At 33.3% G+C, this 19,863-nt stretch overlaps 1 protein-coding gene across 5 annotated transcripts in view; it reads right to left on the minus strand.

Moving 5' to 3' along the window:
* Positions 1–2,751: 2,751 nt before the first annotated feature.
* The window catches only part of LIMS1 (LIM zinc finger domain containing 1), a 215,405-nt gene continuing 198,293 nt past the window's right edge, over positions 2,752–19,863 (minus strand). For 4 of the 5 annotated variants that reach the window (XM_074192159.1, XM_074192161.1, XM_074192160.1 and 1 more), the window contains 6 exons: positions 17,350–17,499; positions 15,827–15,977; positions 14,491–14,583; positions 13,942–13,990; positions 12,190–12,265; positions 2,752–5,564 (listed from right to left, as the gene is read on the minus strand). In XM_074192159.1, the coding sequence (XP_074048260.1) occupies positions 5,450–5,564; positions 12,190–12,265; positions 13,942–13,990; positions 14,491–14,583; positions 15,827–15,977; positions 17,350–17,499 (634 nt within the window). In that variant the 3' untranslated portion in view covers positions 2,752–5,449. The other variant, XM_074192162.1, reaches the window with a different exon arrangement.

A 19,863-nucleotide genomic window follows, 5' to 3' on the forward strand; every position in this document is an offset into this window, starting at 1 on the left:
TAAAGAGTAGTATCATGGAAGGTTTGGGATGGGAGAAAGACAGCCTAAAAAGAATGGAAAGATAGGAGGGGAGAGCTTTGATGAACTTTCAAAGTCAAATACAGGATTTTATATTTAATACTGGAGGTGATAAGGAACCACTGGAATTTATTGATAAAGGTTATAATATCCAGGTTATAATTCTTTGTTACTTGCACTGAATCTTTCCAGATGCTCCCATGATTTTGTTTTGACATTTCTGGGACTTTTCTTTTTGAGGCTCCTTTAACAGGATTCTTATCTTTACCCTTTAGTTCTAATTGATGTAGTTTTTATTCTTTCTTTAAATATAGTACATTTTTTTTTTTTGCTTTTTGCAAGGCAATGGGGTTAAGTAACTTCCTCAATGACACACAGCTAGGCAATTTAAGTGTCTGAAACTGAATTTGAACTCAGGTCCTCCTGGCTTCAGGGCCGGTACTCTATACACTGCGCCACCTAGCGGCCCCGAAGTGCATGGGCTTTTTAAAAATCATAGATTTCAGGGAATCCAATAATTTAAAAATTATGTTTTCCTGCTGTTCCTTTTTATATCACATACCTTACATTTCCTTTTATTTTTTCCCTAATCTTTTGGTTTGGTTATAAAATTTCTTCCTAACTCAGAAATCTATTCTGGTTTGATCTATTCTAGTTTTTTCTTGGAGTAAATTCTTAGGTGAGCTTTTCTCTTCTAAGCTCCTTTTCCTTCCAATTATTTCTTTGAATTTTATTTTTTTAAAAAAATCTTGCTTAAATTTATCTAGGTAGTTATATAGTCCTAGTGGAAAATCCATTTTGCTTAATGAATGTCTGTGGTTATGGAGATGTTTTAATCTTTATATTTGCATTAATTCTTGCTACTGGGAGGGTTTTACTTTATTTATATATCCACTTTTGAGTTCTTGAAATGAGTGTCAAAGTCAGGCTCTACCCACTGCTATGTTTTTGAGTGGGGTAACTGACCCTCATCAATCTCATCACTGATCCTTGATTTTGCACTAAGACCACTTCTTTCCAGGATGACCCTCTCTCACCCCTTTCAGGCCACTTTTTTTGGCATCTCAAGACAGAATGGTAGACTTCAAAGCCCTAACCTTTGGCTGTCTTGATTTAAACAATGTGGTAGCAACAAAATATTCACTTCCCACTGACATTTTCTCCTCCCTAAACTCTGAAGGTCCTTAACACGGTGCTTTATGAAGAGAATCCTTTGTTTTTCCTTTCAGACATACAGCGTTGTGAGAGATATGTCTACAGTCTTTTCTCAAATTTTCTGCTTTCCTTCTAATTTTGATTACATCTGTTTTATTTGTATAAAATTTTTTCAATTTGATGTAATCAAAATTATTTTACATCTCACAATACTTTCTCATCTATTCATACATTCTTCTCTTACCTATAAGCTTGACAGTGAATATATCCCATGTGAATATATTCCATGTTATTTTAATTTATTTATGTCTCCTTTATAACTAAATCATGCCTGAATTTTGACAAGATCGTGATAAATGGCATAAGATATGGGACTCTACCTACTTTCTGACAGATTGCTTTTCCAGGTTTCCTTAACAATTTTTTAAATCAAGTATTAAATTCTTATCCCAAAACTTTGTCAAATATAAACTGCATAGCTAGGTAATTATTAAGTGTCTGAGGGCATATTTGAACTCAGGTCCTCCTGACTCTAAAGCCGGTGTTTATCCACTGTGCCACCTAGCTGTCCCCAGTACCAGTTAGTTTGGATAATTATCACCTTATAATACAGATCTGATAATGCTAGATGTCTTCCATTACATTTTAAAAAATTGATCCCTTTGAAATTCTTAACCTTGTTCTGCCAAATGAATATTTTTAAGGTCAATAAATTATTTGATAACTTAAATAAATGGCATTTAATAAGTAGATTAGTTTAGGTAGAATTGTCATTTATGAAGCTTTACTTAACTTGAAACTGACATAAGTTCTTTGCATTCTGAATATTCTGTTGGGTAAGAGAAAACTCTGTCTTCTATTTGATGATATATTGTCAGTGCAAATGCTTGTATGGGAACAGGGTGCTTTTTTTTTGTTAAATGATTCTGTAGAGTTTTGGGGTTTTTTTTTTTAGGTTTTTGCAAGGCAAATGGGGTTAAGTGGCTTGCCCAAGGCCACACAGGTAATTATTAAGTGTCTGAGACCGGATTTGAACCCAGGTACTCCTGACTCCAGGGCCGGTGCTTTATCCACTGTGCCACCTAGCCACCTGGATTCTGTAGAGATTTGCCACAACTTTTATGCTTAATGTTCCCAGAGAATAAGTAAAAAAATGATTTATTAGGTCTTTCAAATCAGAACAGGACCTGGGTAAATCCTGGGCCACAAATTGCACATGTCTTTGAATATGGGTTTGATCACTTCCCAAAAATATAACTCTCAGGGGCGGCTAGGTGGCGCAGTGGATAAAGCACCGGCCCTGGAGTCAGGAGTACCTGGGTTCAAATCCGGTCTCCAGACACTTAATAATTACCTGTGTGGCCTTGGGCAAGCCACTTAACCCCATTTGCCTTGCAAAAAAACCTAAATATATATCTCTTAATGAAAGTATGTATATACATACATGTATACAATACAGTTGCATATTTCTGCCTATTTGGAAGTATAGTTAGTATTACTCGCCCTTTGATACCATTAAAATGGTGTGTTTTTAATAGTATTTCAAAGCTATTCAAACAAAAAACAGTACATATCAGATCACTGTTAACTGTTATAAACATTTATTAAGCACCAAGGGTATACTGCTAGATAAGACATTAAAATATTAATTTAGTGTCCCTGCCATCAGGCTTACAATCTAAAAGAAGTCACATATTTAGGTATATTATTAGCCTGTTTCATTTTAGCAAATAGGTAAGGCAACATATCTTATTTCAAACATAGTGTTAAGTCAATTCTCTTTATATCTTAATATGTTTCCCCTACATTATTTGGCTTATTTCTAAAAGAAACTAAACCTACTTGTATGTAAGTAAAGGTCATGATTTATTTCATAGCATTTAATTTCCCACATAGAGCACTTTATATATTCAAAGTAGAACAGACTACTATAGAGTCTGACAATCTGTGAACCTTAGCTAACACCTTAATACCTGAAAAGAAACCTTGTGACTAGAATAAGCCCTATGGACAAAAGTTGTCAGGTAGACAGCTTGTCTTTGGCATTACCTTCCTAGGAACTTTCTCCTTTCCATGACAGTCTGTTCCCCTCACACTGTCAATGGCTAATGGCTCTAATACTTTCCTCCATGAAGATCTTAGAATGTAATGAGCAAATAAGCATTATGGATTAAGGGATATCAGTCCTCTCAAGTATCTGCATTTTAACATTCTTTGTGTTCAACACAAAGAAATGAATTGCTAACAATAAAATTTCAGATATGCTGAATATGGGATATGCTACTTTGCCCACTGAAGTTTTCAGTTATGTCCTGATTTGGCCTATACAATTGATGGCTGTGTGTGTGTGTGTGTGTGTGTGTGTGTGTGTGTGTGTTTATATGTCCCCTCTGCCAAAGATCTGTGTTGCTTTTCTCAACATACAGTCCAACTTTGAGATTGGTAATGAAAAAAGTATCTCATAGGTATCATGTTGCTGGTCATATCTGAGATGATAAAGGCACAGTTTTAAGAAACAGTAATCAAAAGGTTGGGTTGCAAAAATTATTTTTTTGCATCTATAGACCCTACAATTTTCAAATAACCTGATATACAAATAACCTAATATATACTGGTTGAAGGAATAAATTTAACAGTACTACATACTGATTCTATGTGTTAATGAGGCTGATTTCTTTGGGCTACTGTAAGTTAAAACACTGAAAAGAAAAATCCATGTAATTTGCTATAGCAAGTTTGAAATCATTACCATAATTTACCTAGGTGAAAGCTGTCTGGGAAATAACTACTTATTCAAAGTTCTCAAAGGTGGTTTAGTACTTCCCAGTTAGTTGATTCAAGGGATGGAAAAATTATAAATTAAAAAAAAATTCCAAAGGCATTGTAGGAAACTGATGTTTTTTTGAACCGAAAGCTCATTTTCAGCACTTTATCTTGGACTGATCCTGATGACAGAAAAAAGCAATATTTTAAAAAAATGTTTCTAAATCCATATGAAAAGTTAGATTGGGAAACTATTGGGTATCTTTTATTTTGGGGCTAAAATTACTATTTTCAAAAATGTTTCTGACCAGTCGAAGGTCACTTTTATCTCCTTTGTATATAAAAAATAATCTAACTGGATAATGAAATTGAAATAGAAATTCTGAAGCTTAATATGTACATCTCTCACTTTCTGAAAGACAAAAGCAAATTCCATAAGCTTTCACTGGTAAAATATTAAAAAAAAAAACATATTTAAGGCCATGGTAAAGGAATTTGGGTTTGCTAGTTTAATTAAATCCACTTGGTTTTTTTTATTTGGTATTGTACCAAGCAGCAATAACTTGTGATTTAAAGATGCACTTATCTAAGGCAAAGTGGATTTGATTGTATATAAAGCATAGCTAATAGGATATTAAAAGAAGTCTGACTAATACAGATACATACATTCATGATTTTTAAAAGTGTCAACATTCCAAGATTACATAACATTGAGTTTTATGTCCTATTCTAAGACTATAGCTTTGACATTAAGCTGAGAAGCATAAGAATATTTGCTTTAATACATTAAAAAAATACTTCATATGTCCAATATAGTTAAAGTATAATGCATTTTCAAATACCTGGTATAAATTCTCTGCACAAAAAAAAGAAAAAAATGCATATATATTTGCTAGATATTTTAACTATGTTATGTATCTGAATGAAAGAATAAAGTCCATAAGGAAGTAAAATATAAAACCATGCAAGATAATTATTACATTTAACAGAAAAATAACAAAATTCAAGTAGTTCTGAATAAACTTATTTCCTGTCTTAGTAACCTGAAAATCAAGATCTTTACTCTGATGCACAAAAAATGTGTAAGATTTGCTTGTTAATTTTTGCTCAAATGGCAGTAATTTTCTTTTGATTCTAATTTGAAATTATTCCATATTTTGGTAGCTGAATCATCCAAAAGTTAAGATTTTTCATAAAAATAAGTTAGTTTTCTTTTTGCTTGAATTAATTTAAATCTTTATGAAACTTGCTATGCAAGTATAGTTTATATATCTACAAAATGAGTTTGTGTTGAGACGGCAAACAGAGGATTTCAGCAGTATTCTAAATATGGCCATACAAAAGTTTCAATTCTTCAAAGGAAAGAAGAGCAGTATAACAGTATTGTGAAGCTATTTGTATTACAGAAGCTTTTAAACCCTCACTCTTATGGGATAAAACCCTATAGGAGCATGAATGAAATCAAGTAACATGTGTAACATTTTCCAATCTTTTTTAAACAAATAAACCAAAATTATTTCCTCCCCAATGTTTCAGCCAATTTCTTAAGTCTTTTCTTCAGTTCTAATGGAAACTTCTCATAGCATTTCTTACAGACAGGCTTCATGTCAAACTCCACAAATTTATTCCTAAAAGTATTTTTTAAGAGGGTGAAAGGAGAAAAAAAAAATAAAAGGGTGGAGGGAGAAAAGAGGAAGAAAATACATTAGTGGAAATGTTTCAAACATGACAACCCAAACAATGTGATTTTATTGAGGCCAACTGACCTATCATGATATCCTTCCTGTGGCAAAAAAAAAAAAAAAAAGGACTTAACCTCAATCCCTGTCCCTGTAGCAGACACACTTATCCCAGTCTATAATGATAGTTATTCTAATGAACACCTGGGTTCTAACATATGAATTTGCCATTTCTAAGCAATGAAAAAACAAATAAAAAAATTTGTCTTGCTTTAAAAAAAAAAAAGCTGTGTTCCTGAAATATTAAGCCTAAATCTAATTTTTATCATTTTAAATGAACTATTAAAAAGTCTTCTACTTAAAGGAACTTTTAAGTCAATCTTTTGGTAAATTAGAGAATCTTTTAGCAGTGCTGGTAATTTAATAATAAATTTAATAAATTTAAAGATTTATGGGACTATAAACATCATTGTGTCACAGGTCTGCTCTGATCACTTGGTAGCAATGTTATATAATCTAAGATTTTAGATAACTTTAAGGATTTTCTCTTTTTGCTAGAACAAATGGGTTTCCTCACAAAATATTTGGGTTTTGAACACCAAAAAAGTAGTTATACAGTACAAAAATATTCACAGAAATTCACCCGCACCACAGCTCTCAATCTTGTTTTGTAACTGTATACAGATACTAAATATCAAAGGTCAAACTGCACAACTTCATTTAATGACAAAATTTGTGATAAAGAGGGAAAAAAAAGGGAAGACTCCACTACCTCCCCCCCGCTACTTCCAGTAGGGTGTACTCATTTCAAAATGGCCACCTCAATGATTTTCTAGTTTAGGAATCTAGGGTCTGGAGTTTGAAGTTAAATATCGTGAATATGTAACTCCTAAATGTTATCCAACTCTGAAATTCAATCAACCAGTGTTCATGAGCAAGAAGAAAAGCTCATATTCAAAAAGAGGAAGTGAGAGAAATGGATGAAATAATTTTAAGTAATAATTTTTAAATCAGCAACCTATCAACAGCACTAAATTAGACCATGAGCCTCAAAAGTTCTTTTTGTTTTGTTCTTAAAATTCTTAAAGTTAAATTAACTATTTATCCTTTAAAAGAACATTGGGTTTTTTTTTACATCAATATGGAATGGAGGGGCCAGCTGCAGTAGACAGACCACTGACCCTGGCATCAGACACATAATAATTGCCTAGCTGTTTGACCTTAGGCAAGTCACTTAACCCAATTGCCTTAATTATTAATTTATTTGTTTAATTTTCATTATTATTATTTTTTAGGTTTCTGCAAGGCTAATGGGATTAAGTGGCTTGCCCAAGGCCACACAGCAAGGTAATTATTAAGTGTCTGAGGCCAGATTTGAACTCAGGTACTGCCGACTGCAGGGCGGGTGCTCTAGCCACTGCGCCACCTATCTGCCCCAACCCTATTGCCTTAAATTAAAAAAAAAATATTTTTAGTTCTTTCTCTCAAGAAGTTCTTTCACATACAATTCAAAGAAGTGCTATTTTCAATTAGAATAAAAATGAAGCTAGATTCCATACAAATAACGAATCCCCTGAAGTGGAACATGTAGTCCAATTCACATTATTTGAAATAATAATTACATACAATATGGTCATGGTCCAATCTAATGGTATAAATTTGAATAATTTTACTATTTCAGGGGGATTCATTATTTGTACTAACATGGACCTAGCTATACTCAAATACTTCAGGAAGTTTCACATATCTTGCTTGATTATATTAATTGCTTAATAGATACTTTTTCTTTCATCAAATATAATTATATGATGTATTATTCACAAAAACCATCCTATCACTAAAAAAGTACTGAAAATGCTACTCCTTTTAACAAAGTAAAACATTACCATCTCTTTTTTAGAAAACTTCATGATAAACTGTCCATATTTTCAAGTTTATTGCTAAGTTAGAGTTCCTCTCTGGATTTAAGTTTAGAAAAGAAATACAAAATATTGTTAAGATAAGGTAATTTTTTTTTAGGTTTTTTGCAAGCCATTGGGGTTAAGTGGCTTGCCCATGGCTACACAGCTAGGTAATTATTAAGTGTCTGAGGCTGGATTTGAACTCAGGTACTCCTGACACCAGGGCCAGTGCTCTATCCACTGAGACACCAGCCACCTCAAGATAAGATAATTTATTTTAAAAAACTTAGAACACAGATAAGGATAGAGAAAAATAGGAAAAGCATGCTTGCTGTGCAACAGGATGTAAGAGGATGAAATACTATTGTTTGAATTCTGGAATTAAATATGGTTTGCAATTATACATAAAGAGATTTTAAACATGGTAATTTCAAGACAATTTATAGGCAAATAGATATATATTAGATTTTTGTTTTGTTTTGTTTTTTAGGTTTTTGCAAGGCAAATGGGGTTAAGTGGCTTGCCCAAGGCCACACAGCTAGGTCATTATTAAGTGTCTGAGACTGGATTTGAACCCAGGTACTCCTGACTCCAAGGCCAGTGCTTTATCCACTATGCCACCTAGCTGCCTGATATTTTTTGTTTTTTAATGATAGTTTTGAATAAATATGTATGATGGAGTCTGCCAGATAGATGAACATACTAAAGGGTTTTAAAAGCAGGAATAGTTTCAGGTCTCTATATAAGAAATTGTTAAATGACTACTATATGTTGAACACTCCAAAAGTACTGTGGTATCACAATACTGTTCACATGTGAAATATTTAGGAATCAGTAAAATTTAATTTAATTTAATTTAAAAATTAAAACTCAAATATCTGTGAAGCACTATGCAAAGAATCGGGAATGCCAAGACAGAAAGCACCTAGATACTGCTATCTAGTTGATGGTAGCTGATAAGGTGTGTAAGCCACTCAAAGGTAGTGTCAACTGTCTTGTAGTTGGCAGGGAGGGCAGGACTTCCAAAGACCAAGAAGCTACTGAGGTGGTGGGAGGAAAGGAGAAGAGAAATTTTAGGCATTGCTGGGCAATAGAAGCAAAGGTATGAAAAGACAGAATGAAACTGCGTAAGAATGAGGAATCTACTGTAGTCTAGTTTATCTAGAAGGGAGAATAACAAAGGTGGATTAATATGATAAAAAGTCTGGAAGGGTGAGAGTCAGACTTGATGGTTTTAAATTCTAAGATTAGTTTAAATTATTTATTAGGCAATGGAAGGCTAAGCCACTACAGGGTACGACAAAAACAAAACAATACAAAAAAAAAAAAAAGATTATTTGAACAAGGTGGTAAAAGATGAGTTAAAACCTAGATAGAATGGGGACCTGAGGACTAATTTGTATGTTATGAAATGGTCAAGAGACTTGACATATAGGAATGAAAGGGAATGGAAGGGATGATTTGAGACATTATGAATGTAAATTGAGGTGACTTGGCAATTGATTGGCTTTGGAAGTGAGTTAAAACGTCAAAGTTGATTCTAAAGTTATGAATCAGTGAAAACTTAGAAGAGAGTTAAGAGAATAAAATAAAAATTCTCAATTGAGAATTTAGGAGAAAACTGAGTTCAGTTATGGACCTGTTGAGTATTAGTAGAATAAAAAAAAGCGATCAGGAAGATTGGTGTAAGTGAAATTGAGCTACAGGGTAGTTAGAAATCTTCTTCAGAGGTTGACAAAGCTGTAGATTCTGACAAATTTACCAAGGAGAGAGAATAAAGAATGCAGCAAAAAGTGTCAAGGATCAGACTCTTGGAGGAAAAACTTAAGGGATGAAGCGTCCACAAAAAAAAGATAAAGAGAGATCAGAGAGAGCATGAGAAAGTAGTAAAAAGAGATTAAGAATAGAAGAAATCTTGATCAGGGTCTCATTAGATACAGAGAACCCAGGCAAATTTGAAAAAATAAGAGCCATTACACAAGTGAGAAATGATCAAAAGATATGGACAGCAGTTTTTAGATGAGGTTATCAATGCTTTCTAATAGCCATATTAAAAAAATTCTTACTATAACATTAGAGAAATGTAAAAACAATTCTGAGGAAAATGATTAATGTTGAAGGGGATGAAGGGAAAATGAATTAATGCACTGTTGATGGAGTTGTAAACTAAATCAACCTTTCTATAAAGCAGTTTTATTTCGTTTTATTTTATTTTGTAGAACTATGCCCAAGGCTATAAAACCATGCCTACCCTCTGACCTAGCAATGCCACTACTACATATGTATTCTAAAAGACAAGAAAAACAAGAATACAAGAATATTTATATACAAGAATATTTATAGTAGTGTTTTTCTGTTGGCAAAGAATTGGAAATTGAGGGGATGCCCATCAGAGTAATGGCTGAGCAAACTGGTATGTGATTATGATGGATTGTTATTTTGTTATAAAAAATAATGACCAATGCTCTCAGAAAAACCTGGAAAGACATACATGAGCAAATGAAAAGGGACATGTACCATGTACAAAGTAACAGAATTACTGTACGATGATTCACTATGAATGCTTTTCTCAGCAATATTGTGACCCAAGACAACTCTGAAGCATTTATGATACAGAATGCTATCCATTCTTACAGGAAGAGTTGATAGTGTCTGAATAAAGATTGAGGCATATTTTTTTTAAGTTTATTTTTCTTGTGGCTTTTTTTTTTTAGGTTTTTTGCAGGGCAAATGGGTTTAAGTGGCTTGCCCAAGGCCAGACAGCTAGGTAATTATTAAGTGTCTGAGGCAGGATTTGAATTTAGGTACTCCTAACTACAGGGCCGGTGCTCTATCCACTGTGCCACCTAACCACCCCTCTTGTGGCCTTTTTTGAGGAAAGTTGGTGTCTATGTTTTCTTTTACAACATGACTATTATGGAAATGTTTTGCATGACAACACATTTATAACATATATCCAAATGCTTGCTTTTTCAATGAGGGAGGAGGAATGTGGTAGAAGGAAGGGATAGAATTATGAATTGAAAGTTAAATAAAAAGTAAAAATAAATAAAAAAATAAAAAATAAAAAATACATTAAATAAAAAGACACTAAAGATAATGAGAGATAGAGAAGAAAGGTCACAGAGAAGAATGGAGGGGACCAGATTAAGGAAACAGAGAAAGAAGTTAGCTTTGGCAAGGAGAAGGGCTATTATTTTCATTGAGAATGCAGGGAATGAGGAAAGGTAAGAATATTGAGAGGTTTGGAGAGAGAGAATACGTGTAAAGTACCTTGTAAAATGTCTGGCACATTGCAGGCGCTTTATAAATGTTTGTTGTTGTTGTTATTATTATTATTATTATGTAGAAGAATGGAAATTAAGACAGTCCATTTTGGAGTGCATATTGTGTGAACTCAAAGTAGGAGATGAGGGCATCTGTTGAGAGTGAGTGAAATGGGGTAAAACTGGAGGACATAAGGGGTAAAGAGGAGAGGCAATATGAGACAAGATCAACCTGAAGCAGTGAAGACCCAATTGAGGTCAATTAAACATAGATCAAAATGGATCAGATCATAATGGTTCTATGATTTCCTCCAAAAAATATTCAGAGAGCAGGGGCAGAAGAGGAGGCAGGCAGTGGCCATCACCCAAGAGTTGAGGATCAGCAAAGAAGAAACAAAAGAAAGTGGCATGCCCCACAGGGTAAGGAAGAGTACAAAGCTTTCTCATTCTACTTAACAAAAATCAAAATTCTTCTCCTATAAATCCATTTATTTTCTTAAAAATAGGGTGATTCATTGGATAAAACACTGGACCTGGAGTCAGGAAGACCCAAGTTCAAATCTGAACTTGATCACTTAACTATGTGATACTGATCAAGTCACTTAGCTTCTGTCTTGCCTTAGTTTCCTCATAAATAAAATGGGGGTGAGGAGCATCTACCTCAAAGGATTTTTGTGAAGATAAAATAGGGAATATTGTACAGTGCTTTTGATAATATTACTAGCTGAGATTTTAGACACTGGCATTTAGTTAAAGTAAAAGAGCTTAAAAATAAAATTACTTAAAAATAGTATATATTTTTATACAAAAAAGCCATATTTAACACAGGATTAGTTTAATCATGGATGTGTCTGAAGAACTTTCCAATTTTATAATTTTGATAAATAAAAAAACTGGCAGACTCCAGATGCACACATGATAATTACTAATATTTCAACCTCTTTGATGATCACAAACACATGCCAAAAAAAAAGGAGAGAGATAAAAGAAAAAAAAAACTTCCTAAAGCACTAACCAAAGGAGAAAGTACTGGAAATGCTGAAAGAAGGGATAGAAAAATTTACAAACAGACTGGCTTTTTCTTTTTCTGCTTGTCTTTATCCTTTGCTTCTTTCTCCCGTTTAGCAAGTCGCCGCTTAAATTCTTCTGGCATTTTCTCGTAACAGTGTTTGCAGACTGGTTTTAGATCAATTTCAATAAATTTATCCCTTAAAGCAAAACAAAGAAGAGACAGAGGAAAGAATAGGGAAAGAGTTAAAGAAAGAATCTTAGATTTGAGGAGACTTGGACAGAAAGGACAGATTAAAAAGCTGAAATCACAGGATGAATTTCTTTGAAACTTTTTCTTTACCTCTTATCATTTTTTCATTTCTCAAGATTCATACAGACTCAAATCACAGAACTTACTTGAGTGTTAACTTAGTGTTGCAAGTAGAACAGGCAAAACAGTTCACACACCAGGCCTTATTCAAGGCTGAAACAACTAGAAGAAGAAGAATTGGTCAGTAGTTGCAAGGTTATTGGTAATTAGTCAAAAATACATAAAATCATTAACTTAAAATGTAAATATAACTATTTTATTCCTTTGTTTTGGAGGAGGAACATTAGTCAAGTCAAAAAACTCACCTTATGATAAAGATTTAATTTAAATGGTGCTTCTTCCAATTAAAAAGAAAAACAAAACCTCTCATAGATTTAACCTAATTGCTCCAAATTGGGTACTCATTTATTCACCTTTGAGGAGTTTATCTCTGTATCTGACAAAGAGAAGAAAACTTAAGAGTGACTCTTATCAATTTTAAATCCTTTTTCTTGTTTTAATATTTGTTTTTCCTACTATATGCAATGGTAATTTTTACCTATCTTTTTTTTTTGCAAGGTTTTGAGTTTTACATTTTTCTCCCTCCCTCTCCTCCTGAGTATTGTCTTTTTTATTTTAAAGCAAAACAAATATGTGACATCAATAAAACTTACTAAACATGCTTGGTAACTGTTTACAGTTAAATAAATTTCAATACAAAGTATCTTACAACTTTTTAGTTACTCCTCAATTTTCAGATGGATTATGTGTAAATTTGTTTTTCTCTTCTATGGTTTTAATCAGTATGTATCCTGTTGTTTTTCTTTTCACTATTTCATATAAATCTTTCAATATTTTTAAATATTCCTTTTATTTGCTTTCATTGTATTACAGTACTCTAATATATTATTGCCCTATTATCATTATACATTATAGCCCATAAACGTTTTTCTAATGGTAAACTACTCCCCCTTTTTGCACATGGTAAGTTGTTTTGTATAGGAAAGAGTTAAACAGTTGTGACTCTCATGGGCTTTACTGCTTGCCTTCTGAACACCAATGCTGTGCCAATTGCATGGGGGTAGTGTGTTTGAGAAAGTATTTCCTGAGTGAGGCGATGTCTGCAGAGAACCATAAAATACACCGGCAACAAGCACATTTAAAACTTGCATTCCGGATGTTTCTGGTAAAACTGTGTTTGACAACCATTTCCAAACACAGCTGTTTCCTTTCTCTTCCAGTCAATCAGCTCTACCCAATTACCAAGGTACAAGGGTGATAAGAACTAAGGGAATGCTTCTTGATGACTGTGCCAGGGTATTGGCATGTGCAGGGATAGGGTTGTTTTCCCAACCAAGCCCAGGGGCTGAAGTTGTTCTTATAATAAATCCCTCAACCTCCATGGTTTATAATCACAGTTAGTATGAAAATAAAACAGGATCCCTTCCCATAGAGTACTGGTGGACAATTTGCAACAATGTTTGTCACAGTATTCATTGTCATATCCATGACACATCTGGTGGGAGTGAACATCCGTGACTAGGAAAAGCAGGATCAAGTGCTGTGTCATCCTAAAATCCTTATTTAAAATTCCTTTTGGAATTTAGGTTTATGCTAAATTGATTGAAATAAATATGCTGCATTTAGAATATGCTTCTTTAGCCATGAGCCTCACATAAGATATGAAAGAACTATTCTCAGTTCAAGGTGTTAAGCATCTTTCTTTTTATCAGTGATATGAAATCTAACTCCACAATAGCAATAAATGGTGATATGTAACAAAAGGCACAAACTGGTTTCTTGTGATTTTCTATGTTTATAGTATAGTGACATCTTTTAAGATCTACACAGAAGCTTACCATCCCCTTCGATGACACGATTACAATGGAAACAAACATCACCAAATAGCTGGGGAGGGAAAAAAAAGCAAAATTTAAAACTTCAATATCAATACAATGAACCGTTCTACATCTCCTTTATTCTGAGAAACAAAAATACCTGGCACTTACAACTACTAAAAATTACTTATCAGATTAACAATCCAATCACCCCAAGTAGGAAGTTGGCAAAACAAAACCCCTCACTTTATTTAAAAAAAAAAAAACATTTCTATAATAAAGCATTCATTTTTTTTATTATTATCTTCAATTTTTTGTACCACCTTTACTTGTGAACATATCTTTACTTTCTTCCCTATCCAGGAAACCAACCCTTGTAATAAGAATAAAAGAGAGGAAGGTCTGCAAATTAAGCCCAAACAACACAATAAATGAATCACATAGTAGTGTTGCAAAACCATAATTCCCATCCTCTGACATGGAAGGAAGTTAACTTTTACATTATTTTTTATAAGAAGAACATCTTAGAATTTATATTCTGATAAACTGATTAAAAAAAATGTACATCACCTGATTGTAGTGAGTTTCACAATATGCCAGACCCTTCCTTTCATAATGACGGTGTCCAAGAAATGGCTTCTCACACTTGGCACAGACAAAATGCTGCAAAGAAAGTGTATAGATCATTTCTGAGTAGCCTTATTTTAACTTTAACGCTGAAACACTGACACTTGAATACTGGAGCTCTAAAACACAAAAATCAACATGTGATGAAATGGTCATTTCTTTTGACCATTGAGGATATTCTAAATTCTGTCCTCTACAAAACTGGAACAGCCTGCTTTGGGAACATGACCTACTCAAATGCAAATTCCAAAAAAGGGATGGAGATTTTTTTGGCTATACATATAAGGGAGCACTAATGATGTAGTGGCCACCTATGAGAAAGATGCACAGTACAAAGCTGATAATTTGAATATGTATTGGTATTAGGAATTCCCAACCATTTTTAGTTCTCATATTCAATTCTTATACCAAAAGCCCAGATTTCAGTAAAATTTCCCTTGCCCTCTGATCAAAAAGAAAGACGATGAATTCTAAAACTTATCATGTATATATACAACAAGGAATACAAGACCTTAATTTTCCATAAAAATTTTTTATTAAATACAAAACATTCTTTGTAACATAAAGTTGTCAGATGTTTATCAGAAAACAGTGAAATAAATTAGTAAGCCCTTGAATTGGCTTGTCATCCAATAGCATTATTCTCTGTGTAGTTTTTAAAATGCAAATCATGTTAAGTTTCCAGTTTGTTTTTTTCCTCTTAATTTGATTGAGAGTAAGCTTAAGATTCACAGAGACATATTGTTATAAACATGCCTTATAAGCAACTTTGGTAAGAATAAGCAAGGTTTCTACTAGAGTTCAACAACAATTCTGTGACTTCCCTGACTAGAAATCAATTTAGTTTTTCTGTTTCTCAGAAATCAATTAGTTGGTCTTTTACCAAGTCACTGACATCAAGATTCAGATCTAAATCTCAATCATTTGGTTTTGGTCATTAGGAATTATTCTTGCCATCATTTCTTCTAGGTTTTTCAAATGCTCTATAATGCTCCCTCCTTTCTTACCTCATCCCCTATACCATTCTCTTTCCATTTCACAAATGTTTAGACTAACTTGATATACGTGTTATTTACAAAATATTACCTAAGCACGTTGAGAAGGTTTATTGGGGAGTGTGTGTACTTTATATTGGGAACATCAGTGACCTTATTGTTCCATCTCTAGATAAAATGCTGAATACTTTTCTGTATTTATTTAAAAATTAAGTAAGAGATGTTCTTGAAAATAAGGAAAAGCAAAGGAAAAAGAGTTATTCTTATAATAACCAAGGTCTTACCTCCACATGCCACTGCTTGCCCATAGCATTTACAACACGTCCTTCAATAGGTCGTCTACAGGCTCCACAAATGGGGACTCCCATTTTGTCATGGCATGGCAAGCAATATAGTTCCCCTTTCAATTCACGAGCATCAGCAGTCAATTCTTTCCTGTCACCAAGAAAGTTGGCAAAAAAAATTAATATACAATTAGAGGGATAAGAAAAAGTTGGCAATATTTTTTATTTAATGCACTACTTGAAATGATTTCATTTTTAAATATACCATCTTTTTTTAAGGACAAAGTCTCTTTTTTTCTCTTTCCTTCTTTTTTTTTTATTTTATTATGTTAAAATTCAAATACTAAGAGAGAACCAGGGATCATAAAAGCCTAACAAGGGATTTGGGCTCTTCAATTCTTATCAAAACCATCCAAGTTGGTTACAGTATGACAGAAAATAAATTAAGATAATATAATGAGGACAGGCTGCAGGGGAAGTCATATATGTACTACCATGTTAATCATATTTATCTTTTTCTGTCACAAGATTTCATTTTTACTCTAGATACTCTCATCTTTTAGGTTTTAACTGCTATAGCACAACAGTCACCATTGCTAAGAGCAGTCTCAAGCTACTATCAAGGTTGAGTGATTTTTTTTCTTTTTTTCTTTATTAGCAAAAATCTATTTTCTCTCCCTTCTACTGGCTCCCCACCTCTACCCCCCCCCAGCCTAAAAAAGACAAAAAATATTATCTACCAAAACAAATGAAAGGAGTCTTTCAAAACTGAGATGGGGACCAATTTTATTTAATACTAGTTATTTATAATCTGATGTTGCTAAGAAGAACAGCCAACTCACTGTTATAGATAAGGGAGGGTAAACTACAAAGAGCATGATTGAAACCTAAAGAAAATATTTAAAACTTCTGTTTCATTAAAACATTTGCTAAGGCAGCTCAAATCAATTAAAAAGGAATGGCTTCAGTTTCTTTTCCATTTGATAAGTTTCTGAGCAATAATACTATTCTAATGAAGGTGTTAATAGGTCATAAGAAAGAGATCAGATAATTGATAAAGCTATATATGTATGATTAAGTCTCTGAAAACTTTCTAGTTGTTTACATTATTAGAATTTTATTTTAAGCTTTCAACTCTTTCCCTTCTATTTCAACTCTTAACAGTACAATATATACAGCGCTTTTCAAATGGATGTGACTCTTCTTGTTAGCAAATTTGTCGAAAATGCATACCTCGTAATATTTAAAGGTAGAGAATATTTTTAAGACAGAAAGTGTTCTTTTAAAATTGAAATCAAATGATTTCTCTCATTATGTTCAACTTAGATCAATGTATACCATGGAAACAATGTAAAAACTAACAGACTGCCTTCTGTGGGGGGGGGGGGGAGAAAAATTAGGGGGAAAACAAATACATTGTTGGTGGAGCTGTGACAGCAATTCATAATAAATAAAATCTTAAAAAAAATAAAATTGAAATCAAATCATTCAAATTTAAATAACACTTAAATAAAATATTTTACCCGCAGTTGGCGCAGTTGAAATGATCTGGATGGTAAGGGTCATTCTTGAATATAAGAGGTTGTTCATCAATGATGGCATGGCATTTTTGGCAAATATATTTCCCAAGGCCCCTGGCTTTCTCACGATTATGACAAGGACGACAAAGATGTCTAAAAAAGAGTCAAAAAACAAAGACCAAATCAAGTAAATTTGTTTATTTGAAATGTTAGTGTTGAAATTTAAAAAAACAACAACAAATTTAAGAATTTCCCCATTGACCTAGAAAAATAAAAGTAGAACTTTTTAAGGAAAACCCAAGTTTCAGACAGGAAAAGTGTAAGCCCAAATCCAAAGTGAGTTCATTTTCAGCCACCAGGGGGCCTAAACATTTAACAAGCTGATAGGATCATAGAATCATAGATTTATTGGAAGGAACTTAAGAGGGCATGGAATTCAGATCCCTCATTTTACAGATAAGGAAACTGAGGGCAACAGAGGTTAAATGACCTGCCCAAGAAGGCATATATATTAAGTAGCAAATCTAGGATTCCAACCCAGACATTCTGATCTCAAATAACCCACACCTCGCACTGTACCAGGAAAGGCTGGAGGGGAGTGGTAAAAGAAAAGGAATACTTCTTAGTATTTCAGTTTGTGAATAACAAAAACAAAAATATTTTTATCACCCCGTATAATTATTTTAGGCTTACTGTGTTGGAAGTGATATAAGCTATTAAAAAACAAACCTATTTTGGTTTTATAGAAACATATATATACATATTCCTGAGAGAGGGAGGGAGAGAGAAAGAGAAATGGTGGCCTTTTTTCTAGTGTGAGTTGGGGAGAGAGGAAGACCAGAACTTAAAATGTTATCCTCCCCAAAAATTACTTTTTAAAAAGGTTTACTGACACTTAAAAATAGTCATTTCATAAAAGACAATATTATGAGCAAACCAGGAGATCAAGGGAAAGTTTACTTGTCAGATCTATGAAAAAGGAAGCAGTTAATGACCAAGGAAGAGATGGAGAACATCATTAAAAACAAATTAGATAATTTTGAATACATTAAATTAAAAATCTTTTGTACAAACAAAAGCACTGTAACCAAGATCAAAAGAAATATAGTAAATTGGAAACAAATTTTACAACTAGTATTTCTGATTTATAAAAAACAAGCCATTCCCCAATTGACAAATGGTCAAAGGATATGCAGAGGCAATTTACAGATGAGGAAATCAATGCAATCCAAAGTAATATGAAAAATTACTCTAAATCATTACTGATTAGGGAAATGCAAATTAGAGCACCTCTGAGGTACCACCTCACACCTCTCAGACTGGCCAGTGTGACCAGAAAGGACAATGATCAATGTGGGAAGGCATGTGGGAAATCTGGGACACAAATACATTGTTGGTGGAGCTGTGACAGCAATTTGGAATTATTCCAAATTTTTCCAAAAGGGCAATAAAAATTTGCAAATATAAATATGATCCAGCAATACCACCACTGGATTGAATAACCTGAAGAGATCATGCAAAAAGGTAAAAACATCACTTGTACAAAAATATTCATAGCAGCCCTATTTGTGATAGCAAACAATTGGAAATCAGATAAATGTCCATCAATTGAGGAATGGCTGATCAAATTGTGGTATATGTGTTATGGAACACAATTGTTCTATTAGAAACCAAGAGGGATGGGATTTCAGAGAAGCCTGGAAAAACTTGCATGAACTGATGCTGAGTGAGATGAGCAGAACCAGAAGAATATTGTATACCCTAACGTCAATATGGGGGTGATTATCAACCATACTGGACTTGCTCATTCCATCAGTGCAATAATCAGGGACAATTTTAGAGTACTTGAAATGAAGAATACCATCTGTATCCAGAGAAAGAACTGCGGGGTTTAAACAAAGATCAAAGTCTTATTACCTTCATTTATGTTTTTAAAAAGTGTACAATATAATTTTGCTATCTCTAATATTTATTTTCTCCTCAAGGAGATGATTTCTCTCCCAGCACATTCAATTTTGATCAATGTACAGCATGGAAACAATGTAAAGATTATCAGACTGCCTTCTGTGGGGGGGATGGAGGAGGGAAGGGAGAATGGGGGGAAAATTGTATAATTAAAAACCTTACAAAAATGATAGGTACAAACTACTATTGTATATAATTGGAAAAAATAAAATATCAATAAATGAAAAAATCATTTTGTGATACAGTCTGCTCATTGAAGGTCTCTTGCTAAGTATGAAAAATAGTTGAGCAAAACCAATTAAAAAAGTAACCATCTTAATTAGTACAACATTCTGCATATGTCACTCCTTACACCTTTACAAAGAGAAGAAAAGAATATTTCTCATCAACTATTAACTAGAGGAACACCTTGACCATGTTTTTTTTTTCTTTTCTTTTTGTTAAGATTTTTGCGAGGCAAATGGGGTTAAGTGCATTGCCCAAGGCCACACAGCTAGGTAATCATTAAGCCTCTGAAGCCAGATTTGAACTCAGGTACTCCTGACTCCAAGG

This window comes from Macrotis lagotis, chromosome 6 (genome assembly GCF_037893015.1).
Source record: "Macrotis lagotis isolate mMagLag1 chromosome 6, bilby.v1.9.chrom.fasta, whole genome shotgun sequence".
In the NCBI taxonomy this organism is placed as follows: domain Eukaryota; kingdom Metazoa; phylum Chordata; class Mammalia; order Peramelemorphia; family Peramelidae; genus Macrotis; species Macrotis lagotis.